We start from the raw sequence: 23,272 nt of genomic DNA on the forward strand, positions 1-23,272 counted from the left end.
TGGATTGGAAGTGGAGCAGCTGGGACTTCCAGTGCCCATATGGGATGCCGGCACTGCAGGTGGTAGCTTTACCAGCTGAGTCACAGCACTGGCCCTTGTGTTTTTTAATCATCATTATTATTTATTTAAAATTTTCAGTTAAGTTTTTTATTTTCAGTTGAACTAGAATATTATCTTTTAAAAATTTTCAAGTACTGTTTATCTAATATTCTTCTTAAAAATTATTACACATGTTAATAAACATAATTGTATACATTTATGGGATGCAGTGTGAAATTTCAACACATGCATCCAATGTGTACTGAACAAATCAAGACATTAGCATTTCTGTCTCTTGTGATTGCATTATGATTGAAAATTTGGAGCTCTTTTCTCCCCTTTGTACAGAAAATACACACTATGTTATTGTGAACTACAGTGACCTCACTGTGCTGTGTAGCACTAGGAACTTACCCCTTCTCTCTAGCTGTGTTTAGGGACATGCTATCCAACGTCTCTCTATTCTTCCTTCTAGCCTCTAGTAATTACTGTTCTGTGTTCAGATCAAGTGGTTTTAGCTCCCACATATGAAGGAGAGCATGTAGTATTTGTCTTTCTGTCTGGATTTTTTTTAATTATCATAATGTCTTCCAGTTCTATCCATTTAACTGCAAATGACAAGATTTCATTGCTTCTTTTGGCTGAATAACCCTTGGTATGTATATGTTACATTTTCTTTAACCATTCATCTGTTGATGGAAATCTTGGTTGATTCTGTATTTTTTTAAAACTTTTATTTAATAAATATAAATTTCCAAAGTACAACTTTTGGATTATAGTGGGTTTTTCCCACCATAACCTCCCTCCCATCCACAACCATCCCATTTCCCATTCCCTCTCCCATCCCATTCACATCAAATTTCATTTTCATTTTCTTTTTTTTTTTGACAGGCAGAGTTAGTGAGAGAGAGAGACAGAGAGAAAGATCTTCCTTCCATAGGTTCACCCCCCAAAGGCCGCCACAGCCGGCGCACTGCGCTGATATGAAGCCAGGAGCCAGGTGCTTCCTCCTGGTCTCCCATGCGGGTGCAGAGCCCAAACACCTGGGCCATCCTCCACTGCCTTCCTGGGCCACAGCAAAGAGCTGGACTGGAAGAGGAGCAACCAGGACAGAACCGGCGCCCCAACTGGGACTAGAACCTGGGATGCTGGCACCGCAGGTGGAGGATTAGCCTAGTGAGCTGTGGTGCTGGCCAAGATTCATTTTCAATTATCTTTAAATACAGAAGATCAATTTAGTATATATTAAGTAAAGATTTCAACAGTTTGCACCCACACAGAAATACAAAGTATAAAGTACTGTTTGAATACTAGTTATGCTGTTAATTCACATAGTACAACACATTAAGAACAGAGATCATACATGGGAAGTAAATGTACAGTGACTCCTGTTGTTGATTTAACAATTGACACTCTTATTTATGAAGTCAGTAATCACCTGAGGCTCTTTCATGAGCTTCCAAGGCTATGGGAGCCTCTTGAGTTCACAAACTTCAATCTTATTTAGACAAGGCCATACTCAAAGTGGGAGTTCTTTCCTCCCTTCAGAGAAAGGTACCTCCTTTGATGTCCCATACTTTCCGCTGGGATCTTACTCCCAGAGATCTTTCATTTAGGTCACTTTTTTTGCCAGGGTGTCTTGGCTTTCCATGCCTAAAATACTCTCATGGGCTCTTCAGCCAGATCGGAATGCCTTAAGGGCTGATTCTGAGGCCAGAGTGCTGTTTAGGACATTTGCCATTCTATGAGTCTGCTGTGTATCCCGCTTCCCATGTTGGATTGTTTTCTCCCTTTATTATTCTATCAGTTAGTATTAGCAGACACTAGTCTTGTTTATGTGATCCCTTTGACTCTTAGACCTATCAGTATGATCAATTGTGAACTGAAATTGATCATTTTGACTAGTGAGATGGCATTGATACATGCAACCTTGATGGGATTGTATTGGAATTCCCTGGCACATTTCTAACTCCACTATTTGGGGCAAGTCCGATTGAGCATGTCCCAAATTGTACATCTCCTACCTCTCATATTCTCAATCTAATATTTAACAGGGATCACTTTTCAGTTAAATTTAAACACCTAAGAATAACTGTGTGTTAATTACAGAGTTCAACCAATAGTATTATGTAGAACAAAAAAAGTGCTAAATGGGATAAAGTATTAAATTGTACATCAACAGTCAGTACAAGGGCTGATCATGTCACTGTTTCTCATAGTGTCCATTTCACTTCAATAGGTTTCCTTTTTGGTGCTCAGTTAGTTGTCACTGATCAGGTAGAACATATGATATTTGTCCATTTGGGACTGGGTTATTTCACTCAGCATAATGTTTTCCAGATTCCTCCATTTTGTTGCAAATGATCAGATTTCATTTTTTTTTACTGCTGTATAGTATTCTATACAGTACATGTCCCATAATTTTTTTACCCAGTCTACTTTGATGGGCACTTAGCTTGATTCCAGGTCTTAGCTATTGTGAATTGAGCTGCAGTAACATTAAGGTGCAGGCAGCTTTTTTGTTTGCCAATTTAATTTCCTTTGGGTAAATTCCAAGGAGTGGGATGGCTGGGCTGTATGGTAGGGTTATATTCAGGTTTCTGAGGAATCTCCAGACTGATTTCCATAGTGGCTTTACCAGTTTGCATCCCACCAACAGTGGGTTAGTGTCCCTTTTCCCCCACATCCTCGCCAGCATCTGTTGTTGGTAGATTTCTGAATGTGAGCCATTCTAACCTGCCAGACCCGCCAGACCCGCAGGACCCACCGGACCCGCCGGAGCCGCAGAGCCTGCGCACCAGCGCTGGAAGGGGAGGTGAGCTAAAAACCTCTCTCGGTAACCCGAGACATTGGCGGGGAAAGGCAAAAAAGCCTGCAGAACGAGGCCTGAAACCCTATTGGGGAAAGTTCACCAGGCTGGCTGGAGGAGAGAAAAAAATCAAATAAATAGGGGGAACCTGCACAGACATTTAGCCTCTCTCTCCACCCACCTTACAAAGCCGAGCAAGACAAAGGGCAGGCGCCATTTTACGTAAGAAAAGCGGTGCTCGCCATTTTGCATATGTAAAGCAGGTGTCTCTCATTAGCCAAGCAGAAAAACCTGACTCTGGTAAGCAAACGAATACCCACAGGGGCCAGATTTCATACATCAACTACTCTCAATTCCACTCAGCTGTTGGCATGGTATATCTTTTTCCAGCCTTTCACTTTCGGTCTGTATGGATCTTTATTGGAAAGATGTGTTTCTTGTAAGCAGCAAATAGATGGGTTTTGTTCCTTAACCCAATCAGCCAATCGGTGTCTTTTAACTGGGCAGTTCAGGCCATTAACATTCAATGTGACTATTGATAAGTAGTAGCTTTGCCCTGCCATTTGCCAAAGATATTTTCTGATATATGTTTTGAACTTCCTGTGATCTTTTGGTGTGAGATTTCCTTCCTTTACCTTCTTTCATATTGATGACCATGTTTCTTTGTTTCTGTGTGTAACACATCTTTAAGCATCTTTTGAAGGGCTGGATGAGTGGCGACAAATTCTTTCAATTTCTGTTTGTTGTGAAAGGTCTTTATTTCACCTTCATTCACAAATGAGAGCTTTGCAGGATATAATATTCTGGGCTGGCAGTTTTTCTGTCTTAGTACCTGGGCTATATCTCGCCATTCCCTCCTAGCTTGTAGGGTTTTTGATGAAAAGTCAGCTGTGAGTCTGATTGGAGATCCTCTGAGAGTAATCTGATGTTTCTCTCTTGCACATTTTAGGATCTTTTCTTTATGTTTCACTGTTTCTTGTTCTACTAGTTTCTGCGTTTCATTTTGATTCCTCCTTAAGGTTTCATTTTCATGAGAGAGATTTTCTATCCTTTCCAGTAAGGATTTCTGTAGTTCAAGAATTTGTTTTTGAAAACTTCTAAATGTTCTTATCATAAATTTTTTGAAATCTGTATCTTGCATTTCTTCTATGTCATCATCTTCATAATCTTGGCTTGGGATGTCTTGTTTATTTGGGGGTGTCATAATGTCTTCCTTGTTCTTGTTTCCTTGGTTTCTGCATTTGTTGCTTGGCATTGTGGAGATATTCTTTGGATTCTTCTTCCCTTGCTGTGGTGGTTTTTTCTTGTTATACTATGACTGTATTAAGTGGACTGTCTGTTTTTGATGGAGCCTTAGAGGCTTGAGATGGGTGTGGCCAGAGAGCTTTGTTTGGTTCTTCAGGGTTAAGGATGTGCCAAAGGTGACACACCCATGTTAGGCATGGTAAATCTCTCTCTCTCTCTCTGATTCAGAAGGGAAGTAATTCCACACAGCTGAGCGGAATTGAAGGTAGTCAGCTTCTGATCTCTGGCTCCTGTGGGTATAATATTCGCCTGCTCTTTCCCAAGGACCACACAGGGAATCTGTTCTGCCCTCGGTGTGGGTTCAAATTCTCCTGTAGTCTTCCACTGGGTTGGCAAGGTTACCAAATTGTAGTGTCTCTGGAGAGTACTCACGTGAATTCCGTGAGTTCTCTCACCCACCGTCTCTTTTTTCACAGTCTCAGTTTATTAGCTCCACACATTCACTGTGTCCTAACCACCTGTTATTTCACACCCCCCCACCCCCCAGAGTCAGGTTTTTCTGCTAAGCTGAGGGCGGGCGCAGCCCTGAGGTTGCACAGCTTTTATGTATGTCCAAAATGGTGCTTGCTCTTTGTCTTGCTCGCCTTTGAGAGGTGAGTGGAGAGAGAGAGACTCGTGTCCGTACTGGTTTCTTATTTTTTCCTCTCTTCTCTAGTTAGCCTGGTGAACTTTCCCCCATGGGGCTTCAAGCCTTGTTCCCTCTAGGCTCCTCCTTCCGCTTTCCCACTGGGGTCTCCAGCTACTGAGGTTCAGCTCACTTTGCATTCCAGCTCTGGTGCATAGATTCCATGGCTGGTGTCCTGAGCCATGGGCTCCTGCACCCTCCATGCAGGTCCACCATGAATCACTAGTTCTGGAAGAGTTTCCTCTGCTGTTTCTTCCCCAAGTCTTCCTTGAACCTGCATTATCTCCACTTTTATTAAACTGTCTCTTCCGGGACTATCAGTGTACTCCCTTCCTATTCCACCATCTTGCCCGACCCCTGTTTATTTCTTCTTCAAGAATACCTGGAGGGGCTGGTGCTGTGGCATAGTGGGTAAAGCTGCCGCCTGCAGTGCCATATAGGCACCGGTTTGAGTCCGAGTTGCTCCACTTCTGATCCAGCTGTCTGCTATGGCTTGGGAAAGCAGTAGAAGATGGCCCAAATGCTTGGGCCCCTGCACCCATGTGGGAGACCCTGAAGAAGCGCCAGCCATTGCAGCCTTCTGGTGAGTGAACCAGCATATGGAAGACCTCTTTCTCTCTTTTTGCCTCGCCTCTCTGTAACTCTACCTTTTAAATGAATGAATAAACCTTTAAAAAATCAGTTAAGATCATTAAACCAAATTATAAAAAAAGAACACCTAGAAAATGATACAAAATAAGGAACATGAAAAGAAAAGACAACTGATTGGGAATTAACACTGTGTTTATTCACATCAAAAATTCACCTGGAGATGGCAAGCAATAGACGGGTAAGTGTTAAAGAATACAATACAAAAATACTTAAATATGTATATATATTTATATGTGATATATGTATATATACATATGAAAATTAACACACACATCACACACACATAAATATAGAATTAAGTATGTTGAGTGTGATAGTGACAGTTCAGGCAGAAAAAAGATGCTATAATATATAGTAGCATTTAAATTACTATTTATACATTTGAAAAGAAATAATGCATGAAACTAGCAATATGGTAAATAAAATGTTTTATATGATCGAATATTAAACTATAAACTGAACAGTAATTTATACAGCAAACATGAGAGGATGTCTGACAATCTTAAGGTGCACTTAAAGCTGAGGGGAGTAAGTATTTATTTAGTGCCTAAGAAGACCAAGTGCCACAATTGAGTACCTGGGTTCAGTTCTCTCCTCTGGCTCCTGACTTGAGCTTCCTGCCAATTCAGAGCCTGGGGGGAAGTACTGATTGCTCAGATCATTGGGTCCCTGCCACCTACATGTGTTCCCAGCTCTTAGCTTCAGCTTTGGCCCAACTCCAACCATTGTGAGCTTTGGGGAGTCAACCAACAGATGGAAACTGTCTATTTGTCTGTTTGTGTATGTCTTTTTCTCCTTGCCTTTCAAATAAATAATTTTTTTAATAAGAGAGAAAAGTAGATAACAAAGGTGAATTTTCTTTGGACAGATAACTCAGAGTTGCATTAAAAAGATAGAAATACTAAATTCTGTTGAAATTGTGTTAGTGCTGCTACATATGTCTTTCACATTTGTTTTGGAGAGGAGAGACCAAAAAAGTGACAGCAACAACATTAATTTTAATGCCCTACCTTCTAGCACACCAACTAAAATCATAATGTGATGTTTATCAGTGTACTGTGGGGAACTAAAAAAGGGGTGACAATGAAGGGGGCCTACATTCTCAATAGACAATACCTGCACTCATGAAGTCTAAAAACTCTGTGATTGAGTGAAACATATTGATCATTACTGCACATATAGCAGATATTTATAGTGACTAATGGTCAGACTGGTGGAAGTCCCCAGCCCTGGTGATATTTTCAGATGTCGGGGCTTCCTGCGTGGTTGTATCCAGAGAGCTCTTATTCTTGCATTCCACGTGCATCTGTTAATTTCTCATCCGGGACAGCTTGCACTTATTGCTTCATCTTTGAAGTCATTTTATTTTATATCAAAAATCATCAGGCATTCTAAAGTGCAGGCTTTTGTCCCAGGCATTAGGAACACTTTTTTTTTTTCTAGAAGATACATATTCTGCAAAGATCCTGCCGCCTTCCTCTGAAAACAAGGTACTTCTAATTTTCAAGATATTAGTTTATTCAAAGATTAGTATTTAAAAATTTTTCACTAAAATTGAATTAATATAATTTAGATAACGAGAAGTTAGATTTAGAAATAAGAAAGTATGGATTAAGAAAGAGAATCAATAGAGAAATATATGATAAAACACAGACTCCACTATATTGCATTTCCTTATAACAAACTACAGAAATACATTCATTAGAAAAAATTGAAAATTAGTTATTTATGTTTGTGGAAATATATTTGTAGAATATAAACAAATTATAAGTTCTATCGGGAAAAAGTTCAGAAAACGGACTAGTTGATTTGCAGTTTAAGGAATACATTAACTCCTATACATGTGGACTTTCTAGGCATCAAATTATTCTCAAGGCTTCCTCTGAAACATTTTTAGATTTCCTTCTGAGATATAATAAATTTAATTTATAAAATATTGAATCTGGTGTAAAACGCAGGTTGTTAGAATCCTAGAGTTCAGCAATTGACCTAAGAAATAGTTGTGGCAATAGCGAAATCATTCAGATCTGACTTGTGCCCTAAGAATGGGTCAGAGAGAAGGGACAGCAGCACTAAAGAAGAAGGGGAGACTGGTTGAAAGAGAAATGTGAGCAGCAAGGTGGGATTACGGAAGACAGGCATTCTTACTGAAATGTTTGTGAAAATTTTCTAAGCAAGTTAGGACTTCAGCTGCATTTTAAAGAACTTCCTGATGCAGATGGGACAACATAGAATACAGCAACAAGAAGAGATTTCCTGGAAGAAGGGAGATCCTAAGTGAAGAGAGCAGTCAGGTGAGTTTGAGGGTACAAGTAGATGCTATGGGACATAAGGGCTGCAGAGGCATAGATCAGGTGAACTGGGGAGGGTCCTCATATAAGGATGTTTAAAAGCTTTTATTCATTATGCAGTAGCTAGTGGATAACTCAACATGTGTTACCACTTTGTGATTAAAAAAAGTTTACTTCCGTGATCCTCTATTCTTAACAATATTTTTTTTTTTGCTTTGAAAGAAAATCCAGGTCTTTTATTAAGTTTAGATAAGAACAAACTCCTTTGGTAGTCTATTTTAGTTGAGGCTTTTCCATAGTCCGTGAATTTAAAACAAAGCTCTTGTGTTATCTTAAGTTCATTGCTGCTTTTCAGACATGGAAGAAGAAAGGGTGACGTACACTGAGCTGCGCGTTCAGTCTCCGCTCCAGCAACATAGATCACCTGCAGCATCTCGAGCCAAGGGCACTGCTTGTTTTGAACATCGAGGTTTGTGATATTCTTATTTTCATTGCTATTGCTTTACTCCAAGTTTTGAATTAAAAAAATTTTTTTTTATTTATTTATGAGAGGGGGTAGGAGAGAGAGATATGAGAAATAGATCTTCCATCTGCCAGTTCACCCCCAAAATACTCACAGCAGTCAGGACTGGGCCAGCATAGAACTCAATCCATGGGGCCCGGGCTGTGGCACAGCGGGTTAAAACCCTGGCCTGAAGCGCCAGCATCCCATATGGGCACCAATTTGAGACCGGCTGCTCCACTTCTGATTCAGCTCTCTGCTGTGACCTGGGAAAGCAGTGGAAGATGGCCCAAGTCCTTGGGCCCCTGCACCCACGTGGGAGACCCGGAAGAAGCTCCTGGATCCTAGCTTGGGATCGGCGCAGCTCTGGCCGTTGCGGCCAATTGGGGAGTGAACCAGCGGATGGAAGACCTCTCTCTCTCTCTGCCTCACCTTCTCTCTCTATGTAACTCTGACTTTCAAACAAATAAATAAATCTTAAAAAGAAAAAGAACTCAATCCGAATTGCCAACCTGGGTGGCAGAGGCCCAAGGACTTGAGCAATCACCTGCTGCCTCCCAGGATGTTTATTGACAAGAAGCCGGCATCAGAGCCAGACGCTCTGACGTGGAATGCGGGTGCCTTCCCCTACTCCACAGTTTAAAATAATGTCTGCAAAATGTCTTTAATTAAATGCACACAACTATAATCTCTACCTCAGAATATTCTATGAATATGAATCTTGACAAAAGTTAGACAATGTTCACTATAATCTTAAAGTAGCTCGAGGGAATAAATAGACTTTGTATAAAGCTTTTAACATGTCACATTTATTCTTTTTGAGATAATAAAATATAGCAAATCATTTGAGAAATAAAGATAATTCAATCATCAAGTCTTGTGAGTTTGTGATTTTTTAAATTTGATTTTAAAAATTACTCCTGCCATCATCACATATGTAAAGTATACCTTTTTTTATTTAATGATCATAAATTTCCAAAGTACAGCTTATGAATTACAATAGCTTCCTCCCCCCTGTAACTTCCCTCCCACCCACAATGCTCCCCTCTCCCACTCCCTCTCCCCTTCCCTTCACATCAAGATTAATTTTCAATTATCTTTAGATACAGAAGATCAATTTAGCGTATATTAAGTAAAGATTTCCGCATTTTGCTTCCACACAGAAACACTAAGTGTAAAATACTATTTGAGTACTAGTATACCTTTCACACAGAATTCTGCATAATTATGTTTCTACTCTACCAGCACAATTTAATATTCATTATTTATTGGTTATACTTAGTTGTAAGGATTTTGGGCAACAGTAACATTTGAAGTGTTGTTTGCTTCCTTATTTTAACTAATATAAATATCACAGTGATGTGATTTTCTGGAATTAACCTTTAAAACATCTAAATATTGAATTACTTCTTCAGTATAGAGTACATTAGCATAAGTTTCTAAATAAATATATTTTATTATATAAAAATTAATTTTGATGTTTAAATTTTTATTTCACTTTTCTAATATGACTATGCTTTATGGGAGCAACATCCTTATACTTAGGCAAATTTTCCTTTTTTCTGATTATCTTATTTTAACATTTTAAAAACATTTATTGATTAATTTACTTGAAAGAGTGACAGAGAAAAAGGAGAGAGAAAGCGAGAGAGAGCGTGATATCTTCCACTCACTGGTTCACTGCCCAAATGCCTTCAACATCTGGGTCTAGGCCAGGATGAAGCCAGGAGCTGGGAATTTCATCCAGTTCTGCCGTGTGGATGGCAGGGCTTCAAGCACTTGAGTCATCTTCTGATATCTTCCCAGGTGATTTAGCAGGGAGCTGGGCTGGAATGTGTGTAGCCAGGACTCAATCCTGTGGTCTGATATGGGATTCCAATGTCACCAGCTACGGCTTACCCACTGGGCCATGTCAGCCCTTGTTTTAAGTTTTTCACCTTAAACTCTCACATGAAGCAGATAGAGTATAAAGTTATGTGCTTTTCCTTAGCGTGTGGAAAGTGAAAATCTCTCAAGGTCTCAGGTATAGATGGTGGGAAACAAGCATTTGGTTCTCACAGGTCACACAGTATATGTTTGTTTCTTATTCTATGATACAGTTGATGACAAATATAATGTTGAATGAAAATTTATTTATTAAAGAGTTGTTTGCTTATTTGAAAGGCAGAGTTACACACAGAGATAGATAGAGATCTTTCATTCACTGGTTCACTCCCCTAATAGCCATAATGGCTGGGTTGTTGGGCCGGGCTGAAATCAGGAGCCTGGAACTCCACCCAGTTTTCTTTGTAGGTGGCAGGGGCCCTATCATTTGGGTCATCTTCTGATGCTTTCCCAGGAACAATAGCAGGAAAACAGATTGGAAGTGGAGCAGCTGGGACTTGAACCTGCGCTCACATGGGATGCTAATGTTGCAAGCAGTAGCTTAACCCACTGTACCACAGGGCCAGAAACAGAAAATTTATGTTCAAAAGTGTTTTTTTTCCTCTGGTTGTTAAACAGCGACTCAATTGATATTTAAAAGGTAGAAAGACTAGACAAGGGAAATGTGAAAAATTATATTAGTCAATAAATCTGTCAAAGAGAGGTTTTCCAGACACTGGTTCATTCCTCAATTGCCTGCAACAGCCAGGGATAGGCCAGACCAAAGTCAGGAACCAGAAACTACATCTTGCTCTCCTACATGGGTGGCAGGGGCCCATCATCCATTGCCTTCCTAGATTTATTAGCAAGAAGCTGGATCAGAAGCCAAGCAGCTGGGACTTGAACTGGCACTTCGATATGGAATGCCAACATTGAAAACAAAGGCTTAGGGGTTGGTGCTATGGTGCAGTGGGTTAAAGTCCTAGCCAGCAGTGCCGACATCCCATATAGACACTGGTTTGAGTCATGGCTGCTCCACTTCTGATCCAGCTCCCTGCTAATGTGCCTGGGAAAGCATCAGATATCCTTGGGTCCCTGCATCCCTGTGGGAGACATGGAAGATGCTCTTGGCTCCTGGCTTCAGATCAGCCCAGCTCCAGCCATTGTGACCATTTGGGGAATAAAGAAGTGGATGGAAGATATCTCTCTCTCTCTCCCTCCTTCCCTCCTTGTCTCTCTCTCTGTAACTCTGTCTTTCAAATAAATAAAATAAATCTGTTTTTTAAAAAAGAAAAAAAACAAAACAAAAACAGAGGCCTAACCTGATGCATCACAACACCAGCTCCACACAGACCCATCCCCTTTATAGCCATGTACGTTTCCCAATAGGATAAAGTAGTTAAGAACATCATTACTGTAGCCATAAGAACTTATGTCATTTTCGGTTTACTATAATTTTTTTTTCTTAGCAGGCAGAGTGGATAGTGAGAGAGAGAGAGACAGAGAGAAAGGTCTTCCTTTTGCCATTGGTTCACCCGCCAATGGCTGCCACGGCTGGCGCACTGCGGCCAGCGTACCGCGCTGATCTGAAGGCAGGAGCCAGGTGCTTATCCTGGTCTCCCAAGGGGTGCAGGGTCCAAGCACTTGGGCCATCCTCCACTGCACTCCCGGGCCACAGCAGAGAGCTGGCCTGGAAGAGGGGCAACCGGGAAAGAATCCGGCGCCCCGACGGGGACTAGAACCCGGTGTGCCGGCGCCATTAGGCGGAGGATTAGCATATTGAGCCGTGGCACCGGCCCGGTTTACTGTAATTTCATTTTACCTCTTTTTCTGTTTATTTAATATGGGGACAGCAGCAGTACCTGTTGAAAGCATTATTGTGAGTATTAGATGAAATAAGATATAAAAATTGTAACAAAATTATTTTCAACATTCATCTATAAACAACACATTGCTCAATTTCCAGTGATCAATGTTCATACTGAATCTCACTATCTTTTGATTTTCATGGATGTTTCTCCATACAGACATTGGATATAGTTTTTAATTAGTTTTCTGCTTCTTATACAGTACCAGTTTTCTGTAAGCTCCATTTTTCTCTGTTATTGCTGTCCTATCAGTCTAGAAACTCTTCAATATATGATGTCCCTATTTTAGTACTACCTTTAGAAATTATTAAAAACGCATGGATTAACCTCACTGCAGGGTTTCAATAACTTAGGTGTTTTCTATCATGCTAGTGAATTTCTATTTATTCATTCACTCCACAAATAAGCATTGAATATTTATTTTTGCTAAATATTCTCCTAGCTTTTTGGAATACAACATAAATTCATTAGAGGCCCTTCTAAAGAAAGAGGTCATAAAGCAAACAAAAACCGCAATGAAAGAGAATATTGTAAATATGTCTCAAAATCAAAACAGCATATGAAAAATAATAGAAAACTCCCAAGCTTTCTGGCTCAGTCTCCAGGTTTAGAGACAGTCAATTCACTATTTTGGGGAGAATAATTATTGTCCTAAATTATTTTCCAGCATCCACATGATAGAAAAACAATGATCTCTTTTTGGCAATGGAAAAATGCCACGATTGTTTAACCCTCACTCAGTATCATTAGTGTCACCTTGATTTTGTTTTTTTTTTTTCCTTTAGATACTTGGCTTTCATTTTTCTTTTTCTGTCCATGAGGTTATTGAATATACACTGAGAATTTGCTACAGTCTAGGCAAGATATCTGTCATCACTATTCTGCTCCTACTTCCTGTCATTCTTTCATCTTTGTTTTTCATATAAATTTAATCATTTACTACTGTATTAAGGGATTTCACAATGAATCAGAGTACTCTCACATTCAACATCCCATGATAATCTTAAACTCTTTACATATTTGATCCCAGATGGAAACACTTGTCGAAATAGTCCAGTCTTCTCATTGGAAAAGCGCGTTGTACAAAATTCTCTAGTTTGGGCAGAGAGCATGGTTCTGAGCCTGGTAGACTTTGTGTACTGTTTACCAGTGGATCCTGGAAGCAGGCTTTAAAGAGCCAAAACGTGAGACATCGTTGTCCTGATTTATCACCCTCAAAATTCAGCACAACAATAGCACTTGAGTAGGGGAGAAATGATGTATGACGTGAGGCTGGCTGATAAAGGAAGGAATATTTGGATGTTAATACATGGAGCCTGCCCCCGCATTATTTAAATCACGGTGGAAGCTGAATGGTAGACTAAAATATAAAGGGCAAAAATGTCTGTCCTCTGACCATGGTTTTCACTGCTTCTGCTCTGAGAATCTGAAAAGTAAAAGAATAATCAGGCAAAAGGGATTTCAAGTGGGGAAAATGAGTCATGTCAAATAGTAACCACATAAGCAAGATTGCTGTAGATAGATTGACAACTACTCTTAAGAACAATTTCAATAGTGACACAAATAGGATTCAAAATGGGGTGGTTTTATTTTTCCTGTGGGTATTACAAATGGACTTTTTCAGATGATTTACTATATGCTGTGTATCAATGCTACTGATTTTTGTCTACTTACATGGATTTGAAACTTGGCTCTTTTTTCCTTGGTTAGTCTTGCTAAGGATTTGTCAGTTTTATTTATCTTGTCAGAGAATCACGTCTTGTTTTATTGTTTTTTGTAAAGTCTCTGTATTATTTATTTTTTATGATTTTTTTAAATTTCTTTCCTTTGACCAGTTTTGTGTTTGATTCATTCTTATTTTTCTGGTTCTTCGAGGTTCAGCAGTAAGTTGTTTATTTGAGGTCTTTCTGTTCCTTTTATTATTTTTTTTGATGCAGTCATTGAACGCTATAAAATTCCATCTTGGTACTGCTTTTTCTGTAGCCCATAGATAATGACATATTGTGTTTCATTTTACTTCATTTCAAGAAATTTTTCATCTTTTCTGAATTTCCTCCTTGATCCATTGGTTATTCAGAAATAAGTTGCTTTATTTTATGTTTTCTTGTATGTTATATTTTTCTTACTGATTTCTAGTTTTATTGCACTGTGGTGAGAAAAGGTACTCAATATGATTTCTTTTCTTTTAAATTTATTAAGACTTGTTTTGTGACTTCCCAAATGATCAATATTGGAAAATATTCATTGAACTGTTTGGAAGTTTGGAAGAATGTGAGTGATGAATGGAACAAAGGAACTCGGGAATAAGAGACAGAAGATTTAAACCATTCTTTCAACAGTTTATAAAGAATAGTGTGTGTGAGAGAGAATTTTAAAGCTAGAAAAGAAAATAGGGAGAAAAGAAGTTGTTTGCTTATTAATTTTCTTGTTTTGACTTGAATAGATTTCAGGTCACAGAGACATGGAGTGGCTTTTAAAATAAGTAGAAGGAGTTAGATGCAAAAAGGGAATTAAACAATGTGCTAGGTGATAGATTTCTCAGTGTAAGCAGAGTGTGATGAATAGACTATATAGTAATATTTGCCTTATTAAAAATACTTAAAATTTTATAACAAACTTTTAAAAAGAAGAATATGCAAATGGATAAAAGAATACAGGAATATTTAGAAGGGATTGATATATTGAATACATGATAACCTCATCAATACAGATGTTTGTAGCTTACCTCCAGTAAAAAGTCAGCAGATTATTCACAGAGAACGTCCAAACAGTTAATATAAAACTAAAGAAAAAGTTCAAAAACAGTTGATGAAGAGATTGAAAAGCAACACTGCAATATCAGTATTTGCTGTAAAGTTTCAAACTTCAATTAAAATTTCACAAGTTTATAAAAATTTTAGACTTCAACCTTTAAAGTAACAGATGATGGCAAAACTTTTTATTTTGATATTTTCTTACTATAAAAATTGGGACTCATAAGCATACAAAAATGCAGAATAGCCAAGTAAGTGTGAACATTTTCCTGTCAATTTCCAGACACATTTTTTATTTATGTATGATGAACCAACTTTGTGTATTTGATATATACAGATCTGGGAGCACAGTGGTACTGCCCACCCCCCCCCCCCCTTCCGCCCATGCTCCTATCCTTCCTCCTCCTTCCTTTCTTATTCTTTCTTTTAATTTTTACACTAATACAGTTTCAGTTTATTTTATAATCATAAGCTTAACCCTCCACTAAGAAAACAATTCAACAGATAGTAAGAAGAAAAAAAAGCCACTATTCCTTAACAGTAAAGACAAGGGTCGTAAACAATCATCAAATCTCAAAATGTCCATTTTGTTCCCATACATCACATTTTTTGTACTCTATTAGTTACCACAGATCAGGGAAATTATATGATATTTGTGCTTTTGAGACTGACTCATTACAACTGGAAGCCATTATATAGACACTTTAAATAAAGTTAATGATCTGTGACGTCATCAAAATGTATTTCAATTATGGAAAATTGACATAGTAAAGGTAATAAAGCAAAATGATGGTAATATGGTTTCCAAGTGGACTAGTTAGTGTTAAGATTTGTATTTTTTATCATTCATAAAATTTTAAAAGTAATTCCATGCAACTTTTAAGTATTTTGTTTTGAAAAGGAACGATATTTCATAGTTAAATTTACATTAAGACCATTAACTCCTGAACAGTCTTATGCAACGATTGTGCAGATGTGTAAAATTATACAGCCATCAGGTAACACCTATATATCTCTTTGGAATTTGAGTATGAAACAATTAAAAAACTGAATAGACCACAGAAGATCATATTGAATAACTATCTTTTTCTGATAGGTTTTTCTGCCCCATTGTCACCATGGAAATTAATTGCAGTGGTTTTATGTCTCATCTGCCTTGGCCTCCTTTTCTCTGTTGGAATCTTAGCTGCAAAGTGTAAGTTTCTATGGTAGAAAAAGTTGACTTGTTCATTGTTTTAACAGAAAGAAATCTCTTAAAGGTCATCCATTGGGGCATAGATGGCTAAGTCTCTGCCTGAAGTGCTGGAATCCCATATGGGTGCCAGTCGAGTCCCAGAGGTTCCACTTGTGATCCAGCTCCCTGCTAATGTGCCTGGGAAAGCAGCAGAAGATGGCCCAAGTATTTGGGCCCCTGCACCCACATGGCAACCTAACCCTCTGGACAACAATCCAGGCCCCTATGTATTTTTATTATTTTTTAAATATGAGGGTCAGAGGATAAGACATGAGAGACAGAAAGTAAGCTCTTATCTGCTGATTCATTCCCCAAATGGCAGCAACAGGCAGGTCTGGGCCCAGCCGAGGCCAGGATCCAGGACCTCCATCAGGGTTTCCCCATGAGTGACGGGGACCAAGCAACTGGACCTTTCTACCACCTCTTCATGAGCTTTAGCAGGAAGCTGGTGTCAGGAATTGGAGCTGAATCAAACCTAGCCACTATGGTATGGGATGCTGGCAACTTAAATGCTAAGCTAAATGCCTACTCCTACATGGAATATCTTTCATTTTTCTACCTGTCAGGCTGTATTTCATTTTTTCAACTTTTATTTAATAAATATAAATTTCCAAAGTACAACTTTTGAATTATAGTGGCTTTTCCCCCCATAATCTCCCTCCCACCTGCAACCATCCCATCTCCCACTCCCTCTCCCATCCCATTCTTCATCAAGATTCATTTTTAGTTATCTTTATATACAGAAGATCAACATAGTATATACTAAGTAAAGATTTCAACAGTTTGCGCCCTCACAGACACACAAAGCATAGAGTACTGTTTGAGTAGTAGTTTTACTGTTAATTGGCATAGTACATCACATTAAGGACAGAGATCCTACATGGGGAGTAGATGCACAGTGACTCACGTTCTTGATTTAACAATTGGCTGTATTTCATAATTAACGTTACATCAGAACTACTTCAGAGAAATGTTCTTATTTTTCCTTAACAGCATAAAATACTCAATAACTGATGCTGTTACCTAATATGTTAATTTTCCTGTTAGGCTTGTATTAGATTTGTTTGCATATTCTCTCCAGTTGCATTGTACCATTAAGAAGTTATTGATAATGTGTTGTTACTATTGATGCTCTCAGTGCAAATTTTGTGTTTTTTGTAGTATCAAATTTATTTAGTTTAAATGTGGTGAAGCAAACTGATGTTTGTGATTTGTTCCTTAGTAGCAGAGAGAAATTCAAGAAATCTCATTTTCAGTCAGGAAACAGATCAGAAAGGAATTTCACAGCCATCATCAAAAGGTAAAGGTATTTAAGAACAAGAACATGAGGTTTTTAAGAGTTAGAAAATAACTATAAGTATATGTGCATTATTTTACATGTAAAAGAATTAATGAAAATATAAATGAATGAATCATTAAATATTATATACACATATGGCAGAGTATTAGATATTCAGAAACATGTCCCCTAAAAATCCACTTGAATTTTGAGTTATCGGTAGTGCTTACCTGATAGCAACAATTGTACTATTGGAATTATTTTGTCACAACTTATATGTTAGCATTATTGAAATGAGTTAACAGGAAGCATATTGTGTGAATATATTTTTAACAACTAATTTTTGTATTGCTTAATGATTATAACATGATTATATTATTTTTTAAATAACATGATTATAACACCGATAATTTAAACTATAAATGGTGATGCAAGACATTTATGGATCTTCTAACTTCTTTTCCTTAGTTTGGAAATGTCAGCCCTGTGGTGATGGCTGGCAGCAGCACGGGAAGCACTGCTACTCTTTCTCTAGAGAGCAGATTCCGTGGAGCAGTTGTGAACTTCACTGTTCTCCTTTACGTTCAAGTTTTCTTAAGATAAGCACGGAAGGAGAGATGGTAAGGACAAGTATGTATGGCCACATTTTAGTACACTTCTCCAGGAAGCATCTCTGGATTCTATGCCTTCCCTCTTCTGAGATAACCATGCCCACGCAGGGTACTGTATATACCCATCAGGCTGTGCTGCTCTGTTTCGTAAGACCTGCCCCAGGTCCTGGTGTAAGGCCCCAGTCTGGCAGGGCTCTGCACGGCCGAGCCACAGCTGAACTCTTGCCTGTGTCTCCAGTCTCCTTCCTTACCAATGACGGTGCATCACGTCCAGTCTCCCGCCCACTTCCACGTGTTCCCTTTACATCTCCTCAAAGGGTAATTCAGTGTGCTCCAGACAGTCTGACTCCTCCTCCAACTTCTGTGAAACCCTCTCTCATACATCTCATTTGTCATAGAACCAGTCCACCCTGCAAAGAGTCTTTGGACCTCGTGACTCTTGTAGGAGTCCTTGGTGAGCCCTGGCTGAGCCCTGGCATTTCATCCTGCACTGGTCTCCTCTGTGACATTTGCTCCCCTAACTGCTTTGCTCTTGGATTCTCAGGAAGCAAGTCTGTTTTCAATTCAATACTCAATGCCCAGCACAATGCCTGGAATATCACAATGCTTTCATAATGGTTGTTGTATAAATATATAATTGGTTACTAGTTGTTGGCAAAGAAATCTCAAGAGCATTTTTAGTATGGTGATATAATTCCAGACAAAATGAAAATTCTCAGTAACTCTTATTACGGAACAATCCCTTAATCTCTGTACGCATAGCCAACAAAAGATGTCAGATTTCACTTTTTCTGTTCTTATTTTGTCCAGGAGTTTGTAAAAAGAATGTCAAAGAAGCAGTGTTTTTTGTATGAGGACAAGTTCGGGTTCAGTTTATACTACAATAGCAGCCAAATGAAATGGGTGTGGCTAGATGGTTCAGCTTTTATTCTGGACAAGTAAGTATCCTCCTACTGTCTTAGAGTACCAGTTGTAGGATAACAATATTGAGTTGATTATGTGTGATCAGTTGTTAAATCCATGGCTTATGATCCTATCATAAACAAGAGCAAAAAGGATGAGGTGGAATAATAGTAAAATAAAATTATATTAGCAGCATGCTCAGAAGTTCACTCAATTTCAAAAATTTCATATTAATCATAAGAAATTTTCATTGTTATTTGCATTTTTGCATGAATAAATCTTCAATTGTTAAATTTGCACAAGGTTATAAACTTAATATTTACCGGAGACCAGTAAAACATAAAATAGCTAAAATAGCAATTGTTAGGTGATCAACAGAGCAATAAATGTCCTTATGAGATATAGGGGGCAGGGTCGGCTAATGACATAGTGGGTGAAGCTGCCGCCTGCATTGCTGGCATCCCATATGGGTGCCAATTCAATTCAATGCTGCTCCACTTCCGATCCAGCTCTCTGTTGTGGCCTGGGAAATATTAGAAGATGGCCCAAGTCCTTGGGCCCCTGCACCCACGTGGGAGACCTGGAAGAAGCTCCTGGCTCCTGGCTTCAGATCATCCCAGCTTCAGCCTTATGGCCATTTGGGGAGTAAACCAGCAGATGGAACACTTTCTCTCTCTCTTTCTCTCTCTCCTCTGCCTCTCTGTAAGTCTGCCTTTCAAATAAATAAATGTTAAAGAAAGAGATTCTAAAAAAAGATATAGGAGGCTGTATCTAATGACACTGAAATCTTAAAAGTGATTTTCAGATATTTATCCAATATTTTTCTTATGTTCCAACTACATGGCCACACATTTCTTGTTTTAGCTGTTAACACTTAAAAATATGTCAGCTTTAATTTTGATACAGTCAAAGTAGAAAAACATATAATAAAAAGCAAATTTTTAGGGATTACTCAATGGTTTTAAGTGTTGAAAGGAGTCCTGAGACCAGTTTTTGGGAACTGCTCTTTTAATAAATATGTCACTGATTTCCTCATGAAAATATGAATCAGGAGTGGGCATTTGGCTTAGTAGGGTCTCATCTCAGAATACCTGGGTTCATTTTCAACTGTGGTTCTTAACACCAGCTACCTACTAATGCAGACCCTAGGTGGTAGAGGTGATGGTTCTAGTGATGGGTTCCTGCCACCCGTGTGGAGATGTGGATTAGATTTCCGGCTCCTGGCTTCAACCTGGCTCAGCACTTGCTGTTGCTGGTATTCAGGGAGTGATACAGTGGATGGAAGCTCTGTCTGTCTCTCTGCTTCTCAAATGAATGAGAGTGAACATATAAATCAATAAAAATAAAAAGCTCCCAGTAGCAAGTTAATCCTATATTATTAATATAATTTATTTTTTAAAACTTTTATTTAATTTATATAAATTTCAAAAGTACAACTTTTGGATTATAGCAGCTTTTCCCTCTATAACCACCCTCCCACTCACAAACCATCCCATCTCCTACTCCCTTTCCCATCCCATTCTTCATTGATTCATTTTTAATTATCTTTATATACAGAAGATCAGTTCAGTATATACTAAGTAAAGATTTCAACAGATTGCACCCACATGGACCCACAAATTATAAAGAACTGTTTGAATACTAATTATAGTGTTAATTCACATGTTTTGCCTGACCACACCTAAAGGATAATCTGGACTGAAGATGTTTTTAGCATTCTATTTCTGTTAAGTTTGAATGAAACAAGTGCTCTCAAATCCATGTTCAGCAGCTTCTTTCTCTTTATTAAATCCTCTTCTAATTGTTTTAAGTTTTTAATTGGACTCCAGAATTTTGGCCAAGTTGTGCTTGAGAGTTTTTTAGCTTTGTCAATGCCTTAGAGGAGAGATACTGTTTTGGGGCTTCCTTTCCTGCCATCTCCTTCCTTAACTTTTTTTTTTAAAAGATTTATTTATTTATTTGAAAGTCAGAGTTACACAGAGAGAAAAGGAGAGGCAGAGAGAGAGGTTTTCCATCTGCTGGTTCACATCCAATTGTCCCCAATGACCAGAGCAGCACCGATTTGAAGCCAGGAGCTAGGAGCTTCTTCCCAGGTCTCCCACATGGGTGCAGGGGCCCAAGGACTTGAGCCATCTTCGACTACTTTCCCAGGTCATAACACAGAGCTGGATCAGAAGTGGAGCAGCTGGGACTCAAACTGGTGCCCATATGGGATGCTGGCACTGCAGACAGTGGCTTTATCTGCTGCGTCACAGCGCTGGCTCCCCTTCCTTAACTTTTAAAATCAGCAAATATTCCCTACTATTTATGTGTTAACAAATATGCCAAAGAAGCATGTTTCTTTCAATTTTTAATGATTGTGCAATAACTTCCACTTAATGACATTGATCTATGAAGTAAATGTGAATCTGCAGTTGATACTCTGTTCTCTTCTAGGCTTCAATTAAAGAGACCTAACACACCCAATAATCAATGCAAGTATATTAAAAATGGCCAAGTAATTGATGGGAGCTGTCAAGAGAACAGTCATTGTATATGTAAGAAGACAGCATATGGAGATTAAATTTTTAGAATCATGAAAAAAGCCAAGATAATTTTTCATCACCTTATTTAAGAAGTCATTTATTTACCTAACACATGTATTTTTGAAGTGTCATGTCCTATACAATATTATTTGTAGTAAATATATCAATTTATTTTAAGCATATTACTCCAAAGACTCAAACATATGCTATATCAATAACGAAGGACTTGGAGCTGGTGCAGTGGCACAGTGGGTTAATTCTCCACCTGGGGCACTGGCATCCCATATGGGTGCCAGTTCTAGTCCCGGCTGCTCCTCTTCCAATCCAGCTCTCTGCAATGGCCTAGAAAAGCAGTAGAAGATGGCCCAAGTCCTTGGACCCTTGTACCCGCGTGGGAGACCTGGGAAGAAGCTCCTGTCTACTGGCTTTGGATCGGCACAGCTCTGGCTGTTGCAGCTGTTTGGGGCATTAACCAGTGGAAGGAAGACTTTTCTCTCTGTCTCTCCCTCTCACTGTCTGTAACTCTCTTTCTCCAAATAAATAAATAAAATCTTTAAGAAATAATGAAGGATTTGATAAGGTGGCAATAAGAATAGGAAGAAGAAATTAAGAAAACGCAGAGGGGTGGACGCTGTGTTGCAGTGGGTTAAGCTGCTGCTAGTGGTGTCTGCGCTTCCTAAGAGAGGGGCTGGTGGAAGCACTGGCTCCTCTGCTTCTGATTCAGCTTCCAGCTGATGCAGTGATGGCTTAAGTGCTTGGGCCCCTGCACCTGGGAGACCTGGGTGGAGTTTTGAGCTCCTGATTTTTATCTGGATGGGTCCTGGTTGTTGCAGGTATTTAAGGAGTGAACCAGCAGATGGAAGATCTCTCTCTCTCTCTCTCTTCTTTTAAAGTATATGAAAAAAAATAAACATTTTACCAAATAAAACACAGAAAAAAAGAAAGATGGTGTCAATCTCTGATGACTGAAGTCTTAAGTGCTCCAGATTCTTAAAGCTTATTCAAATAAATTTGAATCATTTTGTCTAGGTGCCACAGTTTTTTGATCTTTCCTGGGTTCTTCTCCTTCCTCTATCACTGAGATCTGTGACCAATAGGCAGATTAGAATATGTATGACCTTCAAACAATGTGATCCTTTGTACACATTTAGAAACTAATTAATTGAAAATGTTTATATAGAATCTACACAATGTACAAAGTTTTCTTGGCTTGAAAGGAGGTATGGAAGATGTGAATGAATAACTTTTTAGACAATATCTTATAAATAAATCTTGAATTTTGGAATCATGTGTTTATATTCTTAATAGTATATGACAATAATATATTACAATAGTAAATGACAATAAAAAAACTCAAAATTTTTAAAAAACACTGAATCAAATTAACTTGACTCTATGTCAAAATGGTGATGGATACTATTTCCCACAAAAAATAATTATTTCAGGTGACTAACACACATTAATATTTTCTGTGATTTTTTTTCTTTTTAAAATATTTATTTGTTTGAGCCAGAGTTGCAGAGAGGGATAGAAAGAGAGAGCAAGAGAGATATGCCATCTGCTGGCTCATTCCCTGGATTTCCACAACAGCCAGGGTTGGGCCAGGCCAAAGCCACGTTTCATCACCTTTTTTTTGATAATCAGTCAAACTGTTTGATCTCCCTTTACACATTACATTAACATTCATATTGCAAGGCAGTCCATTCACAAATAGTACAGTTTGACAAAAACATCATGCGTATACCCCCAAAAGTCTACCAGATTCGGTCACTTTACTAAATCATTAAAATAAAAAAAGAAATGGAACCATTATCATAATTCTCTTAAAGCAACAAGATCTGAGGTACTCTGGGAAAGATGTTCTCTTACAAGTATAATGTGTCAGTGATACTAAATTATATTATAAGACAGTCATCAGAGACCCAGTAATAAAGTACAATGTAATGACAATGATATGTTCCCTAGATACAATCCTGTTTGGACAACTGTTGAAAGGAACATAGATATTGGGCAG

General features: G+C 38.5%; 1 protein-coding gene across 14 annotated transcripts; it reads left to right on the forward strand.

Moving 5' to 3' along the window:
• The first annotated feature begins 4,641 nt into the window (after window positions 1–4,641).
• Window positions 4,642–22,540, forward strand: LOC127491977 (natural killer cells antigen CD94-like). Of its 14 annotated transcripts, XM_089303830.1 has the most exons (10): window positions 4,642–4,746; window positions 5,156–5,361; window positions 6,873–6,919; window positions 7,608–7,723; window positions 8,076–8,189; window positions 15,803–15,901; window positions 17,163–17,240; window positions 17,688–17,839; window positions 18,641–18,768; window positions 21,587–22,540. In XM_089303830.1, the coding sequence occupies exons 5-10, from the start codon at window positions 8,078–8,080 to the stop codon at window positions 21,804–21,806; spliced, it is 789 nt and encodes a 262-aa protein (XP_089159956.1). In that variant the 5' UTR covers window positions 4,642–4,746; window positions 5,156–5,361; window positions 6,873–6,919; window positions 7,608–7,723; window positions 8,076–8,077; the 3' UTR covers window positions 21,807–22,540. The 14 variants fall into 14 exon arrangements, with proteins under 14 accessions (XP_089159956.1, XP_089159965.1, XP_089159955.1 ...); XM_089303839.1 differs by lacking the exon at window positions 6,873–6,919 and having other exon boundaries at window positions 21,170–22,540; XM_089303829.1 differs by lacking the exon at window positions 6,873–6,919.
• The last annotated feature ends 732 nt before the right edge of the window (window positions 22,541–23,272 follow it).

Source organism: Oryctolagus cuniculus, chromosome 9, assembly GCF_051225735.1.
Source record: "Oryctolagus cuniculus isolate XC-2025 breed Fujian yellow rabbit chromosome 9, ASM5122573v1, whole genome shotgun sequence".
NCBI classification, from domain to species: Eukaryota; Metazoa; Chordata; class Mammalia; order Lagomorpha; family Leporidae; genus Oryctolagus; species Oryctolagus cuniculus.